The sequence below is a fragment of the Erinaceus europaeus genome, chromosome 14, assembly GCF_950295315.1.
Source record: "Erinaceus europaeus chromosome 14, mEriEur2.1, whole genome shotgun sequence".
Classification (NCBI taxonomy): Eukaryota; Metazoa; Chordata; class Mammalia; order Eulipotyphla; family Erinaceidae; genus Erinaceus; species Erinaceus europaeus.
In genome coordinates, this window is record NC_080175.1 from 68,161,390 (window position 1) to 68,182,469 (window position 21,080).

Here is a 21,080-nt window from a genome sequence, read left to right on the forward strand (position 1 = left end):
GCACTGAGCTCTGAACCAAACCTTGCACAGCACAGTGAAAGCTAAGTAAATAGTAAGTTCCAATGAAGCCTTTGTCCAAAGAATTGGCTAGATTTAATGGCAAGTATGGATACATGTTTGGCAAGTAAGTGCCGCTGAAAAACAGATCTCAAGTGCATGGAATGGATTTCTATTGGACATAACAAATAGAATCATTAATTGCAAAAACAAAACAATAAAATGGAGTAGACAACATGCTTTTGTTCATTTTTGTGTACACATTTAAACATTTTTTACACTCTACCAGGAGGAAATGAAAAGTAAAATTAATGAGGTATTAAAAACATTGTTTTGTTTTTTTTTTTTGGCAAGTCAGCCTGTGGAGGAGGCTTCATGCATGACAACAGATTTTTGTAATTTTAAATTTTCAGCATTTAGCCCAGGAAGCACAGTACATAAGGTCTGAAACTGACAGCAGCCAATAAAGTCAACGAGTGGAAAAGCACAGCAATATGTGTGCTTAACCAGGTGCGCCACCGCCTGGCCGGCATCTGGTAGCACGTGGAATGGCAGAGATCCAGAATAGGAAAAATAACATTAGAGCAGAACTAGAGGCTGAATGGGGTTGATGACTGGTAGAATTAAAGTCATGACAGAAGAAGTTGGTAGAAGGCTTTAGAATATGATAGTGCTGCTTCTTTTTCTTTTATAAGAGGGTGACATCGAGAGCTAGAAGGGAGAGATGAGAGATACCTGTAGGACTGCTCTACGACTCATAAAATTACCCCTTTATTTATTCATTTGTTTATTTTGCCTCCAGGGTTATCACTGGGGCTCAGCAGGCATTGCTTCTGGTGGCCATTTTGTCCCCATTTTATTGGGAAAGATAGAGAGAAGTTGAGGGGGGGATAGAAAGGAAGAGAGAGATTCTGATAGACACCCACAGACCTGCTTCAACACTTGTGAAGTGTCTCCATCTGCAGGTGGGGAACCCAGATTCTTGCTTGGGTCCTTGAACTTTGTACTATGTGTGCTTAACTGGGTGCACTACCGCCTGCCCCCAAATTACCCCCCCCACCTTTACAAGTGGGGACCAGGGGTTGAATCTGGGACCTTGTACATGGTAACGTGCACACAGTTACTTGGCTGTTTAGAATATAACTCTGAAATGCCAAAGTCATTCTTGTTTGATTATGTGTTGTGTGTCAAAGGAGTCTATAAAGACAAGGAAACCAGGGGGCCGATAGTAACACACCCAGTTGAGTGCACAAGTCACTATGTTCAGCACCCGCTCCCCACCTGCAGGGCAGAAGTTTCATGAGCAGTGAAGAAGTGCTGAAGGTGTCTCTTTGTCTCTACCTTTCTGAATCTCCCCTCCCCTCTTGCTTTCTCTCTGTCTCTATCCAATAAATATGTATTTTTTCCTCCAGGGTTATCGCTGTGGCTCAGTGCCTGCACTACCAATCCATTGCTCCTGGCGGCATCTTTTTTTCATTGTTGTTGTTGCTCCTGCCATTATTGTTGTTGTTGCTGCTTCTGCTGCTGTTGTTGTTGGATAGGATAGAGAGAAACTGAAAGAGGAGGGGAAGACAGAGAGGGGGAGAGAAAGAGAGACACCTGCAGACTTGCTACACCGTTTGTGAAGGTGGGAAGCTAGGGGGCTCAAACTGGAATCCTTACGCCGGTCCTTGAGTTTTGCACTCTGTGCACTTAACCTGGTGCGCTACCACCTGGCCCCCTAAATAAAATATTATTATTATTTAAATATTATTTATTCCCTTTTGTTGTCCTTGTTGTTTTATTGTAGTTATTATTGTTGTTGTTGATGTTGTCATTGTTGGATAGGACAGAGAGAAATGGAGAGAGAAGGGGAGGATAGAAGTGGGTGAGAAAGATAGACACCTGCAGATCTGCTTCCCTCAGGTGGGGAGCCGGGGGCTTGAATGGGATCCTTACGCCAGTCCTTGCACTTTGCGACATGTAGGCTTAAAGCGCTGCACTACCACTCAACTCTCAAAATATTTTTAAAAAGATAAATAAGCTGGTGTCATAATACAAGAAGACTTATTTTCTGAGAAATAGAAACCAGGACTATCCTCTGTCTTCTTCAAAAACTATTTAGCACCTCATGACAAAAGGCAAAAAGTCATACCCCCTAGGTACCGCCCTATATTGGGCAGATCTTCCATCGCTAGAAATGACACCTGTCCAACCTAACCTTTGTAACACTGAGCACATCAATGATTTAAGGGCCAAAATATGAAATCCCCAGAACACTTGCACAATCTTAATTTTAGAACAGCTACCTAATTTTCCATTACTGTACAGCATGCGTTAAGGAGAATAAATGACTATAGGATTGTATTTTGTCAAAGAAAGCTAAAAACCAAGGCCAAAAATCCATTACTGAAACCAACAAACGAAAACCAATAAACAGGACTTCAAGAGTTCACAGTACTTTACAAAGATCTTCACACCATAAACTGTTGTTTTCGACGGGTTATGTTGTTTTCGCCGGGCTGGCTTCATGGGCGGGTAACAGACGACCAGGAACTCATGGTTGAGCTGTAGGCAGTATCTCTTTATTCATGCAGGACGCAGCACAATCTAAGACGAGCTAAGCTAAACTCAAGTACCCTAAAACTCACAATGCTGTCTTTATATATACTTGCCAAGTAGGGTGGAAACAGGATGTGACATAGAGAGGGTGGGGAGAAAAGTGACTGGTGAAAATCAGAGTGTGACAAGGAGGGGGCAGAGCAGGCGAGAATCCTATCACTGAACCACCAATACCCTGGAGTGCTTTATGTAAATGTAAAAGTGATTTATGTAAATAGACCAAAGCTTTGAATGGGATTAAATCTATCCCTACATAGGCATATGGTTAAGCAGAAGCCAGGGGGAGCTGGCATACTATCCAACAATAAACTATGAGTTTTTGGTTTCACAGCAACTCTGTGAAATGGACCGGGCAGAGATGGGGCTGGATTATACATGAACAAAAGCAACTCAGAGGTGATGTGACTTGCCGGAGAATGACACAGCCAGAGCACAGATCTGGATGAAAGTTTTCATCTGGAAATGTTCCATGGTCAGATTAAAGCCATGTTTAAACTTTCAAGTGGATGGCATCTGATACCTGACAAGGAAAAAACACACTCCAGGGGATCTTAAAAACACTGCTAAAGACTGCTTGGGTCACAGTTAATGGTAGCATGTAGAAATAATTTCTACTTACCAACTCATTACTTGCTTCATTAAGCTAGGTTACCTTTGTAGCCAATTTTATCCAGTGATGCTTTATGAAGCTGGGGTTGGGCATAGAACAGGAAGTCTAGAGGCCAATATATGGATATCTTTGTGGTTTATGGAGACCCTCAGTCTCAGTCACTTCAATTCCATTAAATCTCTTTGAGGCAGTCTTCCAAAAACAGTTTGCAAAGACACTATATAGGAAAGCTGATAAAGCCCCTTGCAGTTCTCAAAGAGGTACTGCTGAATTCTAAGGAAGACTGAGTTATGCACCAGCTGCTAAGAATCTTGCTAATTATACTTTTCAAATCTCCTATATAGATACCCAGTCTCACACACACATACACACACACACACACACACATACACACACACACCCCAATCACACACAGATTTCTGAGTGGCCTTTGAAAAAGAGAGGACAAAAAACTATGGATATTTATTTATTTATTTATTTTTATCATCACCAGGGTTATCACTGAGGCTTGGTGCCAGCACTACAAATCCACTGCTCTTGGTGGCCATGTTTTCCTCTCCCCTTCCCCCCCCCCCGTTATTTGAGGCAAAAAGAAACTGAGAGGGAGGAAAGGAAGATAGAGAGGGAGAGAGAGAAACACCTGCTTCACTGTTCATGAAAATTTCCCCCTGCAGGTGGGAAGCAGGGGCTCCAACCTTAGTTCTTGCATCGGGTAATGTGTGAGCTCATCAGGGTATACCTGAGCTATGGATATTTAGGAACACAAACAACATCTTCACACCAGAGAGAGAGCACGATGCCTAGAGGACCTACACTGAATACACACAAACACACACACACACACAGCAAATAAACTAGTGAGACTGGAACTGGCAACAGACGATGCCGCAGTTTCCTGACAAGCAACAAGATCTGAGGGATCACACCCAGAGAGTCAGGACACAGATGTGCCACCTCTCCAGCACCTCACACACTGACTTCAGAGGCTGACCATGTGTGGACAAGGTGACCCGATATTACTCAGTGGTGTCTTTTTAAAAAAATTTATTTCCTTATTGGGGAATTAATGTTTTATATTCAACAGTAAATACAATAGTTTGTACATGCATAACATTCCCCAGTTTCCCATATAACAATACAACCCCCACTAGGTCCTCTGTCATCCTTCTTGGACCTGTATTCTCCACACTCACCCACCCCCACCCCAGAGTCTTTTACTTTGGTGCTATATGGCAATTCCATTTCAGGTTCTACTTTTTTTTTTTTTTCTGATCTTGTTTTTCAACTTCTGCCTGAGAGTGAGATCATCCCATATTCATCCTTCCATTTCTGACTTATTTCACTTAACATGAATTTTTCAAGGTCCATCCGAGATCGGCTGAAAACGGTGAAGTCACCATTTTTTACAGCGGAGTAGTATTCCACTGTGTATATATACCACAACTTGCTCAGCCACTTATCTGTTGTTGGACACCTGAGTTGCTTCCAGGTTTGGGCTATAACAAATTGTGCTGCCAAGAACATATGTGTACACAGATCTTTTTGGATGGATGTTTTGGGTTCCTTAGGATATATCCCCAGGAGAGGAATTGCAGGATCATGGGGTAGGTCTATTTCTAGCCTTCTGAGAGTTCTCCAGACTGTTCTCCACAGAGGTTGGACCAATTGACATTCCCACCAGCAGTGCAGGAGGGTTCCTTTGACCCCACACCCTCTCCAGCATTTTCTGCTGTTACCTTTTCTGATGTGACATTCTCACAGGAGTGAAGTGATATCTTGTTGTTGTCTTTATTTGCATTTCTCTGACAGTCAGAGACGTGGAGCATTTTTTCATGTGTTTCTCGGCCTGTGGCTCTCTTATGTGGTGAATATTCTGTCCATGTCCTCTCCCCATTTTTGGATGGGGTTTTTTATTGTCTTGTTGTTGAGTTTGGCAAACTCTTTATATATGTTGGTTATTAAACTCTTGTCTGATGTATGGCATGTAAAGATCTTCTTCCATTCTATGAGGGGTCTCTTGGTTTGGGTAGTGGTTTCTTTTGCTGTGAAGAAGCTTTTTAATTTGATGTAGTCCCATAGGTTTATACTTGCCTTAGTCTTCTTTGTAATTGGATTCGCTTCATTGAAGATGTCTTTAAAATGTATGTGAAAAGAGTTCTGCCAATATTTTCCTCTAAGTATCTGATAGTTTCTGGTCTAACATCCAAGTCCTTGATCCACTTGGAATTTACTTTTGTATTTGGTGAAATACAGTGCTTCAGTTTCATTCTTCTGCATGTTTCAACCCATTATTTCCAATACCATTTGTTGAAGAGACTCTGCTTTCCCCATTTAATAGTCTGGGTCCCTTTGTTAAAGATTAGATGTCCATAGGTGTGGGGGCTCACTTCTGGATTCTCAATTCTATTCCACTGGTCAGTGTGTCTATTCATGTTCTAGTACCAAGCAGTTTTGATGACAATGGCCCTATAATACAATTTGAGATCTGGGAGTGTGATGCCTCTAGTTCTGTTCTTTTTTCTCAAGATTGTTTTGGCAATTCTAGGTCTTTTCTGGTTCCAGATAAACATTTGTAGTATTTTTTCTATTCTCCTAAAAATGTGCTTGGGATCTTGATGGGGATAGCATTAAATTTGTATATGGCTCTGGGTAGTATATTCATTTTGATGATGTTAATTCTTCCAACCCATAAACATGGAATATCTTTCCACTTCTTTGTGTCTTTTTCAATTTCCTTGAGTAGTGACTCATAATTTTCAGTATACAAGTCTTTCACTTGGTTAGGTTTATTCCTAGATATTGTATTGTTTTTGTTGCTATAGTATAGAGAATTGATTTCTGGATTTCAATTTTTTCTAACTTAGTGTTTGCATTGAGGAATGCCACTGACTTTTGAATGTTAATTTTGTAGCCTGACACCTTACTGTATTTCCTGATGATTTCCAAAAGCTTCTTGCTGAATTCCTTAGGTTTATCTATGTATACTATCATGTCATCTGCAAACAAGGAGAGTTTGACTTCTTCTCTTCCAATCTGTATCCCTTTAATTCCTTGCTCCTGCCTGATTGCTATGGCAAGAACTTCCAACTATGTTGAATAGTAATAGTGAACTATGTTGAATAGTAATGGTGATAGTGAGCAGCCCTGTCTAGTACCTGATCTGAGTGGAAATGCTTCCAGTTTTTCACCACTGAGTATGATGTTGGCTGTAGGTTTGCTATATATAGACTCCACTATCTTGAGAAATTTTCCATCTATTCCCATTTTTTTGTAGTGTTTTGATCATAAAGGGATGTTGTATTTTGTCAAAGGCTTTCTCTGCATCAATTGATATGACCATGTGGTTTTTGGTCTTGCTTTTGTTGATGTGGTGGATCACATTGATTGATTTACGTATATTAAACCAACCTTGCATGCCTGGTATAAACCCAACTTGGTCATGATGAAAAATCTTTTTAATATACTGCTATATCCAGTTGGCTAGAATTTGTTCAATATTTTAGCATCTATGTTCATCAGAGATATTGGTCTGTAGTTTTCTTTTTTGGTTGTGTCCCTGTCTGCTTTTGGTATCAGAGTGATGTTGGCTTCATAGAAGCTGGCAGGGAGTACTCCAGTGTCTTAAATCTTCTGGAAGACTTTTAAAAGTAGAGGTATTAGTTCTTCTTTGAGGGTTTTGTAGAATTCATTTGTAAAACAATCTGGTGCAGGACTTTTATTTTTGGGGAGATTTTTGATAACTGTTTCAATTTCATTAGCTGTGATGGGCCTGTTCATGTTATCTACTTCCTCTTTACTTAGTTTTAGAAGTTGGTAGGTATCTAGGAAATCATCCATTTCTTCCAGGTTCTCTAGCTTGGTTGCATATAGTTGTTCATTCAGTGGTGTCTTATGAGCAAAGTTTTCTCTGCTTGTAAAGACTCCATGATGGAGCTGGAAGAAGGTGTGTTGACTGTGTGTGTATATATATCTGGAGAATATTGTAAATGAGGATGGAGAATAGGAGTGCCCAGACAAATGGGATTGTTACAAAATGAACCTCTGCATTCATCCAAAATCCATATATTGAAACTCTCACCCCCTATCTGATGGATTTGGGAGATGGGGCCATTAGGAGAAAATAGTGGTGCTAGGTGAGATCTCTAGGGCAGCCCTTTGTGGTGGGATGTGAGCCATTATAAGCAGAGACACTACAGAACTTGCTTTCTGCAGTGATTTTTCAACACAGGGAGAAGCCACAAGTCAGGAAGTGGATCAGAGCCTGACCCTACTTATCAATCTGTCGGGACACTGTGAAGATGTGGTTGAGCTTGGCAGGGCTTGACTTGAGAGGACATCCATCCTATCAGTCTTTCTCTCTCTCTCTCTGCTGAGAGGTTGAGCAAGGAGGGACATGACTCACCAAGATTTGCCCTGTCTTATCAGACTCCCTGCCTCACAAAGCACCCTGCATTCCTGATACTATGGCCTGCTCCCTTATTATCTATATAATCATTGTTTTGCCTGAAAGATCCCCACCCATTCCATTCCTTTGATCTATCTTCTTTCTACCCTCAAGACCCTTCCTGCCTGCAGGGTATTATTAATTCTATCAGTTAAAACCCTCACAACAGTTGCTAAGGAAGTTACCTTTCCCAGCCCCCTTTTGCCTTTTCTGCCCCTTTCCAAAGCATGTCAAGCCATTTTCTGTTCCCAACTTGCCACTTCCAGGTCTGACCTTTAAAAGCCTGGGCTCTCTGATCAATAAAGAATCGAATTGCCTTGCTGCCATGAGCTCTGTTCATGAGCCATCTCCTTCGTGTTGCTGAGCAGCAGCCCAGGCTGGCTCCGGTCACGTTCTCTCCAACCCAGAGAGTACGCGCCTGGGAAGAGGCACCCCCATGCTAGCCCAGGATCGATCAACTTCAGACTTCCAGAATCGATAGATGTGAGAATATATATGCTTGTTGTTTAGGTCATCTAGCCTATGGTGTATTGTTAGGACAGTCAAAGAGGACTAAGACAGACATGGGTTTATTTTCTCTTCTTGTCATCAAGATTATCATAAGGGCTTTCCTGTACAACTCCAGTGTTCCTGATGGCCATTTTTCCCCTTTCTTTTTTGTTTTTGATAGAAGGTGAGAGGGAGAAAAGAGGGAGAGGAGGAGGGAGGGAGAGAGGGAGAGAGAGAGAGAGAGAGAGAGAGAAAGAGAAAAAGGGAGAGAGAGGGAAACACACCCACAACCCCCCCTGAGGGAGAGAGAGAGAGAGGGAGACACACCCATAACCCCCCCTGAGGGAGGGAGAGAGGGAGAGAGGGAAAGAGGGAGAGAGAGAGAGAGAGAAAGAGTTCTGTATCACTACTTCATGCCTCATGAAGATTTTCCTCTCTATGGATGGGAATTATATGATTGAGAGAGAGGGAGACACACCTACAACCTCCCCTAAGGGAGGGAGGGGGAGAGAGAGAGAGAGGGAGACACACCCACAACCCCCCCTGAGGGAGGGAGGGAAGGAGAGAGAGAAAGAGAGAGAGAGAGAGAGAGAGTGAGTTCTGTATCACTACTTCATGGCTCATGAAGATTTTCCTCTCTATGGATGGGAATTATATGATTGAGAGAGAGGGAGACACACCCACAACCCCCCTGAGGGAGGGAGGGGGAGAGAGAGAGAGAGAGGGAGACACACCCACAACCCCCCCTGAGGGAGGGAGGGAAGGAGAGAGAGAAAGAGAGAGAGAGAGAGAGAGAGAGAGAGAGAGTGAGTTCTGTATCACTACTTCATGGCTCATGAAGATTTTCCTCCCTATGGATGGGGATTGTATGATCGAACCCAGGTCCTCAAACATGGTATATTCTACCAGGTAAGTCACCAACTACCCCCCTAATAGAGATAAATTTCTTACTGATAGGAATTATAAGTGTGTGTGTGTGTGTGTGTGTGTGTGTGTGTGTGTGTGTGGTGGGGAAGCGTAAACTCTGTGGTGGGAATATCAGTCAAATTGAGATGCACAGAATTACAAATTGTGCCAGGAGATGAGGGGTTTTATAGCTTTTCTAAAATTCTGGATAATGTTACTGAGCAGACAAACTGCTGAACAGATGTTAAGTAGCTGTTTGTGATGACCTTCCTGATTTCCCTTGCTGTAAGGTAAGCACATCAAATCAATGATGTAACACAAAAGTCATAAAACATTCTAGAGACTTTCCATCCTACAAGCCTTTTGAACAATACTGGAAAGGGGGAAAATCTGCAGCCTTTATAGTGTGTTGCTGAGCAGTTCCCATCATGTGCTTCTGCGACAATGTGCTGGCCATGCAGCCCAGCGGAACTCAGATCTTATTTGGGGTTAAGGCTGGAAAGTCAAAATGGCGTATCATCCCTGGCTCAGAGAAAGGTCTTTAGATAATTTACCTGCCAAGGCTGAGAGTAGTCCCCAACTAATAAATCAGTGTGGTTTGGGGCTACTACCTTGAACAGCTCTAAATTTTTGTCAGTATCAAGATGGTGAAATAATAACAGTCCAACACATGAGATATATTTTATTTTCTGGGATTTTTATTTTTGATTTGAAGTGAGACATTTGCTGCAACCTTAACTGATATTAGGAAGGCATTCAGAAAATGCTTTCTGAAGAGTCTCTTGTCTTGTAAATGCTGGGAACTGCAAAGTATGCAATTGCAATATGTTTTATTATTTTAAAATATTTTATTTATTATTATTATTGGATAAAGACTGAGACAAATGGAGAGGGAGGGGGAGAAAGATAGATAGGTAGACAGGTAGATAGATAGATAGATAGATAGACAGACAGATAGATACCTGTAGCCCTGCTCTACCACTTGTGAAGCTTTTCCCCTGCAGTGGGGACTGAAGACTTGAGCCTGGATTCTTGTGCATAGTAACATGTATACTCTACCAGATGTGCCACTGACCAGCCCGTCTAATATTTTTTTAAATTATAAAATGAATCAAGTCACCAGCTAACTCTGCTTGGTTTTTGCATTTGGGATGTACTGTGACTATCTTCTTTTTTGAAATCCTCTAATCCTTGTACCATAAACATGTCACATTTATAGAACTGTCTAATAGCTGTAGATTGAATACTTATAATAGACTCTGTACCTACGTTCAGTTGGGTGCTCCTAATAAAATCCAATATTGGTAAGATCCGCTTCCCCATCGTCTCCATGTGCCTCACAGTGTCTTCTCTGGCCAGCAGACCAAAGGGAGTTTTATACTCTAAAAAATTTCAACAATAAACTGTTACACAATTTCCCCCCTCAGACTTCCATTTCAAAATGATTTCCTTAGTAAGTTGTAAATGGTTATCTCAGTGTGAACAGGTATAAAATCTTTAGTACAGAAACTTGTCTTGTCCCATGACTAGAGGCACAACAGTGACAGATGGATGAGGAGAAAGGCAGGAGAGACTCCTTACTAGAGTCTCATTTATTAATATTGTTTCCTGATTGAGAGGTCTAAAACACAGTCTACAACTTCTCTCTGCAGGATATGTTTTTCCCGAGTTGTGAGAGAAGAAAAAAGGTTGTCATAAATGTGTCTGATTCTTGTCTTGTTCCTTGAAGGCATTAGTCATGTGTGCAGGGCCCATTCTCTCTGAATGTAATTCGAAACTTAGATAAACCTAGAGGATATAGTGCCAGACAAAACCAAAAATCCTTAGTTATGTAGGTAGAGCTGAAAGAATAAATGCAACCTGGTTGTGAATTCAGTTCAGAAGATTAAGAACTTCAACTTCCTGTGAATATTGTTTTGATTTGTGCAAGTTTCAGTGAGTACGACAGAACACCATTTAACTACAGTATTCTTCAGGACGCTGAAGCTTTTGATGAGCCATATAAAGAGAGTGGAACAGATACAATAGCAGATAATCCAAATGATTTGAGGCCATCGTTCATAACAATTCTGTTAAGAGTTTTGCTGCATGCTTCTGTGTTTGCAAATGGGGGATGAAAAAGCTATATTCATTAAATATCCCTTGGTTAGGTATTGATGAGGTAGTGCTTGGGGTGAGATGATTGGAGTGAGGAGAGTGGATGTTCTAGGACAGTTTGAATTTCTCCTGGAATCAGAATTCCAGGTACTGGGAACTAGTTCATTAAGATGACGAGGAAGAGTTAATTATGACCCAACAGACATTTTGTGGCTCCAGGTCTTATAATGAGTAAGACATCATAAGTAATGAATAGTTCCTGTCTAATAATGGTGTAATAACAAGTCCAGGTGATTTACCTGTAAATATTGGCAGCTTCCGACTTGATACCTTTTCCAAAAATTTCCCATCATCCTTGTTTTTGAACCCGAGAGTCAAGAGGTATTGCTGGGGAGGAAAAGGTGTCCAATCAGCTGTCTGAGGCAACACGTGGAAGCTCTGAAAGTCTGAAAAGAGACAGAGAAGTAATTAAAGATGTTATCATTTTTCTGTTCTCAAGTTTTCTTTTTACCCCCTATATTTTCAAGAATTGCATTTAGAAAGAAAATACTAAATGCTTAGCACCAAAAAAGTAAATGACCCCATCCAAAAATGGGCAGAGGATATGAACAAAACATTCACTACAGAGGAGATCCAAAAGGCTAACAAACATATGAAAAATGACAACACTAAGATACCACCTCACTCCTGTAAGAATGGCATACATCAAAAAGGACAGCAGCAACAAATGCTGGAGAGGTTATGGGGACAGAGGAACCCTTTTACATTGTTGGTGGGAATGTAAATTGGTACAGCCTCTGTGGAGAGTAGTCTGGAACACTCTCAGAAGGCTAGACATGGACCTTCCATATGATCCAGTAATTCCTCTCCTGGGGTTATACCCCAAGGACTCCATAACACCCAACCAAAAAGAGGTGTATACTCCTATGTTCCTAGCAGCACAATTCATAATAGCTAAAACCTGGAAGCAACCCAGGTGCCCAACACCAGATGATTGGCTGAGAAAGCTGTGGTATATATACACAATGGAATACTATGCAGCTATCAAGAACAATGAACCCACCTTCTCTGACCCATCTTGGACAGAGCTAGAAGGAATTATGTTAAGTGAGCTAAGTCAGAAAGATAAAGATGAGTATGGGATGATCCCACTCATCAACAGAAGTTGAGTAAGAAGATCTGAAAGGGAAACTAAAAGCAGGACTTGACCAAATTGTAAGTAGGACACCAAAGTAAAAACCCTGTGGTGAGGGGTAGACATGTAGCTTCCTGGGCCAGTGGGGGGTGGGAGTGGGTGGGAGGGATGGGTCACAGTCTTTTGGTGGTGGGAATGGTGTTTATGTACACTCCTAGTAAAATGTAGTCATATAAATCACTAGTTAATTAATATGAGAGGGGAAAAATTAATTGTATGTCTCAAAGTTTTTCAAAACACAAACTGAATCTTTTCAATATATAGGCTGTGTAATTGATATGCAGACTCTCTCAAAAGCCTAGACCAAGTAGATCAGAAGCAACCAATAGCACAACTATATACAAGATACTGGGTACTGTACAGCAAACCCGAACAAAGGACTTTTCAAAGTTAACCCAATTAATGTGATGATAACATTAACTATCCATTGTCTTTTTGAACCCTAAGACAGCAGGAACCTCACATCTCCACTATAGAGCCTCTACTTCCCCCAGTCCTGGAACCCTTGGATAGGGCCCACTTTCCCGTATGCCTCTCCCAATCCATATCAAATAATATTGCATCTGCCAATCACAACCTAACCAACGATTGCCACCTCAACATGCTTCACTTCAGACTGTGTCCAGAGACTTCACGTGTGGAATGACAACCCTTCAGCTTCATTACTCGGGTGAGACCTTTCCTTTCATAGTATACTTTAATTCCATCTCAGGTGGTTCACTTTCTAACAGTCCCAAAACCTGGATATACACCAGTTTCTGTGAGAGAGAGCATATGTTCACACTTATCCTAAACTACTACAAAATATATACCTGAAAGCAGAAGTACACTAGAGTTTGCAGTGAGTACCCCCCTAACACTTCCTCTCCACTATTCCAACCTTTGGGTCCATGATTGCTCAACAATTTGTTTGGCTTCGTATGTTAACTGTCTTTTCAGTCACCAGGTTCCAGATGTCATCAGGATGTCGGCCAGGCTTCCCTGGACTGAAGACCCCACCAATGTGTCCTGGAGCTCAGCTTCCCCAGAGACCCACCCTACTAGGGAAAGAGAGAGGCAGACTGGGAGTATGGACCGACCAGTCAACGCCCATGTTCAGCGGGGAAGCAATGACAGAAGCCAGACCTTCTACCTTCTGCAACCCACAACGACCCTGGGTCCATGCTCCCAGAGGGATAGAGAATGGGAAAGCTATCAGGGGAGGGGGTGGGATATGGAGATTGGGTGGTGGGAATTGTGTGGAGTTGTACCCCTTCTACCCTATGGTTTTGTTAATTAATCCTTTCTTAAATAAAAAAGAAAAAAAAAGAAAATAGTAAATGCATACATTAAAGAAAAAAATAAAAGCACGAGTAAAAAATAGATAAAAAGATGGCATGTCAAGGTTACATTCATTGTATATGTATTTTACAGAAAGAAACCCATGAACAATAGACTAATAATAAAATGTGGCTTGATTCCAAGGTCCTCTTTCCCTATATTCAAAATAATAGAAAATTCAGGATCCTTGTGCAGGATTAATAGATTTGTGTTTATAATTTAAGACTTACGAAGATAATACTATTTAAAAGGAAAGAAAAATTACCAAGTGAGAATTAGACTACAAGGGTAATTGAATTAGTTACTGTCCTTCCTTTAGTTGTAGAAGGAAATGATATTGTACTGACTATTCTAATTAGACTTGCAGATGATTCAAGTCCCATGAAAATGGTTCTAAGACACACCCAGTTCTTAATGATCCTAAGAGCTAGTATTTGCTGACTCTTTGATTCTCTACTTCCCTTTGTTCTAAGTATTTTGTGTGCACTGACTTTTTAAATGTTCGTGATACCTTCGGGTTGCCCCCACTTTATACCAAGGCACTGAAGGACACAGATGAGAAGTGTCTTATGGAGAACATGCCCTGTAAGTAGGCAAAACTGGACTCAAACCCTGGCTGTCTAACTCCAGAGACCACAGGCCTAGTCACTGCACTCTGCTTTAGTCTGGCTTGGCTCTGGATTTCCCTTTATATCTGGACAAATGTCAGCCATGGCGTCTTGGAGGCCAGATTCACTTAATTTGTTTTCTTTCTGAGTCATATCTCTACAGTTTATTGTAATAGACTTCACAGATGAAGGATGATGAACAGAGGGCTTAATGAGTTCTCCCTACTTAACACTGCCAGAAAAAGGAAAAAGATAAAATTCCAAATATCCTTGAATTATGATAGAGTTAAAGGTCAATTTTTAATGTAGAATCAAAACTCAAATGGTAATCTTTTAAATACAGCCACAGTATTTATCTGGACCATTTCTTTAAAACAGAGCAGATACAGTAAATCTTGAGTTTTTATTCCCCTCCTCAGGTCTTTGTTTTTTAGCTGCAGAACTCTTTGTTCAAACTCAAATTTACTGAGAAGTTTAATATTGAAAACCTATTAAATTAGAGCTATTTCCCTGACTACAGTGAGTTCTTTAATCTGATTTCACTCCTGAACATAGAATACTCCAGGCTGTAGAAATGTCTGGGGTTAGCCTATGGAAAGATGTATGGCTTCCTGAATAGCTGTGGACCTCCTAAGCTCCATCCTGAATGGCTGTGGAAAGGATTTGTGACTCTGACTTCTATAGAGGCTCAGCGTCAATCAGGCTGGGTGATACGGAAGCCTCTAGGCTTCTTGGAACCCTCAGAGAGGGTTCCTTGTTGCATACTTCCAAGACCTTAAAATCTGCACTGAAATGATCCTGTAGTGATAAAAATATCAAGAATGAATGAATGAAAAGAAAGGAAAAGGGTAACAGTGTAGACATTCAGAGAGCATATGTAACCAAAGTTGGCCAACTGCAGCCTCCTATGGCTCAATAAAAGTTATTTTTTTCTCAGTTGAAATAAACATTAATTCTTTTCAGTAACAATTCACTGTTACAGTAAGTGTTGAGTTTTCTAGAAAACTTTGAACTAAAACGGAGACTTAATTATATCCTTATTATTCACATGGTTTTAAATGGTGAGATAGCATCACTAATGTTTTATTTACTATTTCTGATAATTCATAGCTCTTTTTTTATTAGAGAGATGATTAATGGTTTATAGTAAATACAGTTATTGGTACATTGCTTATTTTATTTTATTCTTTATTTTTTTACTGGGGGGATTTATGGTTTTTAGTAAATACAGTTGTAGCTACATGTGTAAAGCTTCTCAGTTTTCTGCAAAACACTCTCACCCCTAGCCTTGGTCCCCCTCTACCATCATGCACCAGGACCTGAAAGCCTTCCTCCGCTCCCAGAGTCCTTTACTTTTGTGCAATACACCAGACCCAGCACAAAGCAGAACAATAAAAGGTTTTAAATAGCAACAGGAGTTCCAATTCGATTCGACTGTGCTTTGCATGGACTCATGCTTGCAGTGGGGTGCAGGAGGTCTGCCCATATTTTCAGGTGTGTCTCTACTGCCAGAAACAGCCAGTGTTTGAGGGCTTTAGTAGAAGAGGAACAGCAAAACTTTGAATGGTTGACTTCTTGCTTTTAAGGGTTTTCGGTGGGTAAAGCAGAATATGAATGCTACTCATGTCAGTGGTTAGATGGATGAGAAAGCGTCCTGGAAGTAAGGAAGTGAAAGACACCTACCAGATGGTTTCACTCATATGTAAAATACAGAGAAATGAAACCCATGAAATTGCAAAATAAATAAATAAGTAACCAAGTCATCTTTTAGACCTTGAGAAAACCATGGTGGTTATCTTTGGGAGAGTTGTGTGTTGGGGGGGGGTGGAGAAAGAGAACTTTGGTGGTGAGAGTAGTATGTGGAATATATTTGTATTATATTACAACCTTATAAATCATTATTAAATCATTAATAACATAAAAAAGACATGTACAGCACCTACTACAAAATATAATTTGAAAAAGTATTTCCTGTCCCTGTTGACCCTATGTATTTTATGCTCCTGGGAATGTCCAATTCAGCTAATTTACAGTCAACATTTAAAAAAATATATTTTATTTGTTTTGGATAGAGACAGAGAGAAGGGGGAGATGGAGAGGAAGGGCGGGAGAGGCAGGGAGAGGGAGGGGGAGAGGGAGAATGAGAGAAGAACCTGTAATACTGCTTCACCACTTGAAGCATCCCCTGTTGTAGGTGGTGACCATGGGCTTGAACCCAGGTCCTTGCACATGACAATGTATGCATTCAGCCAGGTGTGCCAGCATTTCACCCCTTGTCAATGTTAGCACTTGGAAAAACTATCATTCCTCTTCCATTTGTATGCAGAGTAGCAGGAGCCTAGCAGGTGTTCTGGGACCCAGAATGATGACACATTTACCAGATGTTGACTCTCCTGTGACATTCTTTTGAGTGCTAATTGCTCTCGATTTTATGCTCATAAACCTCTACCCACATCCCAAACCCCTGTGCTTCTGATGATTATGAGAGTTAAGCATACTATATTATGCTTTGTTAGGGGAGTTAAACTTATTAAAGATGTTTTCTTGGCGCCTCTCATGTCAGAAGGAAACAAGGGAGAAATAGCCCCTCTTCCCAGGTCTCATTCCCATTTATCACAGTTGGAGATGAAATGCAGATGACTGTGACCACAGTTATTATTTGTCAGTTTGCAGGTATGATATGGTTCTACATTTAGACCATTAGGAAGTTTCAGAAAAGACTATCAAAGAGAGAGTATACAGATTAAGATTTCACGTAGAAATGTAACTTAAAAATAATCAAGTAATTAATCAAGTTACTTATTCATTGGCTAGAGACAGACAGCAATTAAGAGTGAAGAGGGAGTTAAAACAGAAGAGAGAAAGACACCAGCAGCCAGCCCATCTTCATGGCTCGAGAAGCTCTCCCTCTGCAGGTGAGGACATCAAATATAGAACAAAATATTCCTCTTTGGTGGTGGGAATGGTGTTGATGAACACTCCTATTAACTTGTAGTCTCATAAATCACTATTTAATTAATATAAGAGGGGAAAAACTGACTGTCTCAAACATTTTAAAACACAGACCATATACTGTGTTTTAAAATGTTTGAGACAGTCTTAAGTGCTTAGATTGAAGGAGTTTATGCTTAGAAACTATGGTCTGTGTTTTAAAATGTATATGCTCCTTCAGTCTAAGCACTTAAGACTTCAAACATGAAATCAGACTGAATTTTAACACTGGTCTCAAATTGTTAATGCATTTCTAAAAATGACTTTTTCTTTGAAATGTTAACTCTCCTAAAAGCTTAGACCAGGCAGAACAGAAGCAACTGGTGGTGTTACTTTATAAGGCACAGCTATATATAAATAATGTCAAAGGACATAAATTATGGTGATGTCGTGTATGATACAGCAAATTCTAACAGTGGGATTAAACAAAGTTAACTCAATTGCCAAATAATGTGATTATAGAAATAACTATCTATTGCCTTATTAAACCCTAAAACAGCAGGAACCTCCTGCTCCCTCTATAAAGCCTATATTTCCCTCAGTCCTGGAACCTCTAGGGTGGGGCTCACTTTCCTGCATGCTTCTCTCAGTTCATACCAACTGATACTGCATCTGCTGATCCCAACCTATTCAATGCAATGAGGACCACCTCAGCATGCTTCACTTCAGAATGTGTCCAGAGACATAAGGTGTAGAATGTCAACTCTTCAGCCTCATTATTTGGATGAGACCTTTCTTTTCTCATAGGATTCCTTAATTCCATTTCGGGTGGTCCACTTCCTAACAAAGCCCCAAAACCTACATATAGACCAGGTCCCATGAGATAGGGCAGATGTACACATGTATCCCTAAGTCAGGGCAAAATATATACCTTAAAGCAACAGTGCACAACAGTTTTACAGTGAGTCAGTAAATGAAGCAAGCAAGTAGAAAGGCCTAAAAAGACACCTTAAAGTACCTAATGAAATAGTTTCTACTTAGACCTAGATACCCTCCTCACCTACTTCCTATTACACTTCCCTCAGTCACTCCAAATCTAATCTTATCAAAGCAAGGACAATAAAAGCTGAATAAGGGCAAGAGACTGGCATACTTCAGTTTCTTCTTCTAGCGTTTGCCCTTCTTCCGTAGCCAGTCAACAGCATCAGGTTGAGCCGATGTAAAGTTTCGAGACCTCCTTTGAATCTGGAGAGGTGGCAGTCGTTGACTATGTGGGTCATAGTCTGTCTGTAACCGCAGGGGCAGTTCGGGTCGTCTCTGGCTCCCCAGCGATGGAACATAGCGGCGCACCGGCCATGGCCTGTTCAATAGCGATTGAGGAGGGCCCAATCATAACGTGCTAGGTCAAAGCCGGGTTGACGCTTGCAGGGGTCTGCATACTTCAGTAATGACTCTTTAGTCAATATCAGGCCACCCGATCAGCTGGGGCCCTAGTCAGGGAGTCCTGAGATGCCCAAACAGACATGATGGGCCTAGACCTCGAATAGATCCCTCTCTCCATTGTTACTGGTCATCTCCATCAGGAACAACACAATAGACCCCTTTGTGGGCCCCAATAGGACCTTGCCCTCAACATGGATCAACAACAGTAGAGAATGTTTCATCCTCTCAAGGGAGGCTGGACAACATATTCTCTCTATCATCTGAGGAAGATGGGTCCTGAAATTGGGGCAGCCTGGAATGTTCCTACTCATAACCACAGAATGTGAGCTCGGATCTACAGGGATGCAGAGGTTATATAGGCTTCTAAGCTGAATACGGGCCCCAGATCAATTCAAATCAACACTATTTATACACCTTTCCCATATTTGGGAGCTACTCTCTTTCCTGATCCAAATTTCTAGCCCTTCTTCCAGCTCTGATGTCATCTCCCCAGACAAAAACTTGGGTCCACCTGCATATCAGATATCAGGCTCAGGAAAAAGCTAGTATAGTCATAGGCCCTTTGGAATATAACTAAAATAAGCCTACTAGCTATCTTCAAAATGGAGACCCCAAATCTTCATCTGCAATATTCTTGGCTTTAGATTCATGACTAGTAAACAATTTGTTTGGCTTTATATGTTAACTTTTTTTTTTTTTCAGTCACCGGGTTCCAGATGCTACCACGATGTCAAATGGACTTTCCTGGGCAGACGACCCCACCAATATGTCCTAGAGCCCACTTCCCCAGAGCCCTGCCTCACTAGGGAAAGAGACAGACAGACTGGGAGTATGGATTGAACTGCCAAGACCCATGTTCAGTGGGGAAGCAAACCAGACCTTCCACTTTCTGCACCCCATAATGACCCTAGGTCCATATTCCCAGAGGATTAAAGAATAGGAAAGCTATCAGGGGTGGGGATGGGATACGGAGTTCTGGTGGTGGGGACTGTGTGGAGTTGTACTCCTCTTGTTCTATGGTTTTGACACTGTTTCCTTTTTATAAATAAAAATTAAAAAAATTCCTCACAAGTGATTTTTATAATCTCTATAGTTTCCCTTTGCTCTGCTTTTTTTTTTTTTTTTACCTGTATATTAGAAGGATAGATATTATTCATTAGATTGCTCTGGCTCAAAACTTGGAAGCCATTGTTAAGTCTTATTTCCTCTTATTCCCTGACATTTAGTAAGTCTCAAAAGCTAATTATGTCTGTCTAATATAAAACATCTCATATTAACTCCTTTCTTTGCACTGTCAGTGCTACCACCCTGGTCAAATTTCTGATCACAGAAAATGTGGATTACAGGAAAGAGAAAAAAAAAAAGACAATTTCATTGTCTCCTATATCTTTTCATGATAGTCAATCTCCCAGACTGTGGACTGTGTTCCTCTATTTCACATCCATTGCCTCATATGTTTTGTCTAGTATAAATCTTTACCTTCAGCTCTGCTGGTTTCACTAAGTTACCCTACTTTTGAACTTTGTGTTTTCCACCCAGAAACACCTATTCTATCCATTTTTCCTCGATTCAATTGAGTACTTTCTTTCCAGATGCACCTAATTTAAGTCTGCGCTGTCCATTAAGGGTTTCCCAAGTATTTCTAGTAACTATTTACAGACTCATAAAGAACATGTACATTGTCATTCATTCCAGAATGGACTTTTCCACATTTTATGGGAGGGTGTCTTTCTCCCCTCCCCAAGTTTTCATCCTCTCGAAGATCACAACTTGCAGCTTTATTCCTACCTCAAACACATAGCAGGTGCTTGGTTAACATATGAATTGAATGTGAAACAGAATTTTGCAAATTCTAGAATTTTAATGGTCCAAATGAGAAAAGAACTTAAAAAAATCAAAAGCTTATGATTCAAAGCTTCTGAAGCACAATTTATTATTCTGTGTCTAAAATTAGAAAACACAGTCATGATAGTTTTTGCCTAAATTTCATTTTTCTTTACTTTTTTTTTTTTGGGGGGGGAGAGAGTAAATAGGTGAGAGACAGAAGGAGATAGAGAGAAAAAGAGAGACATCTGTGGCTCCTGAAGTTTTCCCTCTGTAGATGGGGAACAAGGGCTTGAACCTGGATCCTCATGCATGTCAGAAATATGTGTGCTCTACCATGTGTGCCACCACCAACCATTCCTTAAGTCTTTAGAAAGTTCCCATTACAAATTTTCAAGGGGGTAAGTGAGTTAAACCAGTCTGTAACAGATAACTCAATGGTGTAGATTCTCAAATGAACAGGGCAGCTTGCCTGGATGGGCAAAAAAAAAAAAATTAGTTTCATATTCAGGTTGTACTTTTGCTGCAGCTTACTCTCTAAGAAATATAGACTCTTAGTCACAAAAGGCGATTATATTAATGGAAAGTGTCTGGCTGAGTCAAACAGCTGGCAGA

General features: G+C 40.8%; 1 protein-coding gene across 1 annotated transcript in view; it reads right to left on the reverse strand.

Moving 5' to 3' along the window:
* Positions 1–21,080, reverse strand: part of SPATA16 (spermatogenesis associated 16) — a 331,768-nt gene that overhangs the window by 35,741 nt on the left and 274,947 nt on the right. Inside the window, exons 7-8 of the mRNA XM_007517989.2 lie at positions 11,444–11,590; positions 10,317–10,429 (exon numbers count right to left, since the gene is read on the reverse strand). Of these exons, the coding sequence (XP_007518051.2) occupies positions 10,317–10,429; positions 11,444–11,590 (260 nt within the window). The remainder of the gene's footprint in view (positions 1–10,316; positions 10,430–11,443; positions 11,591–21,080) is intronic.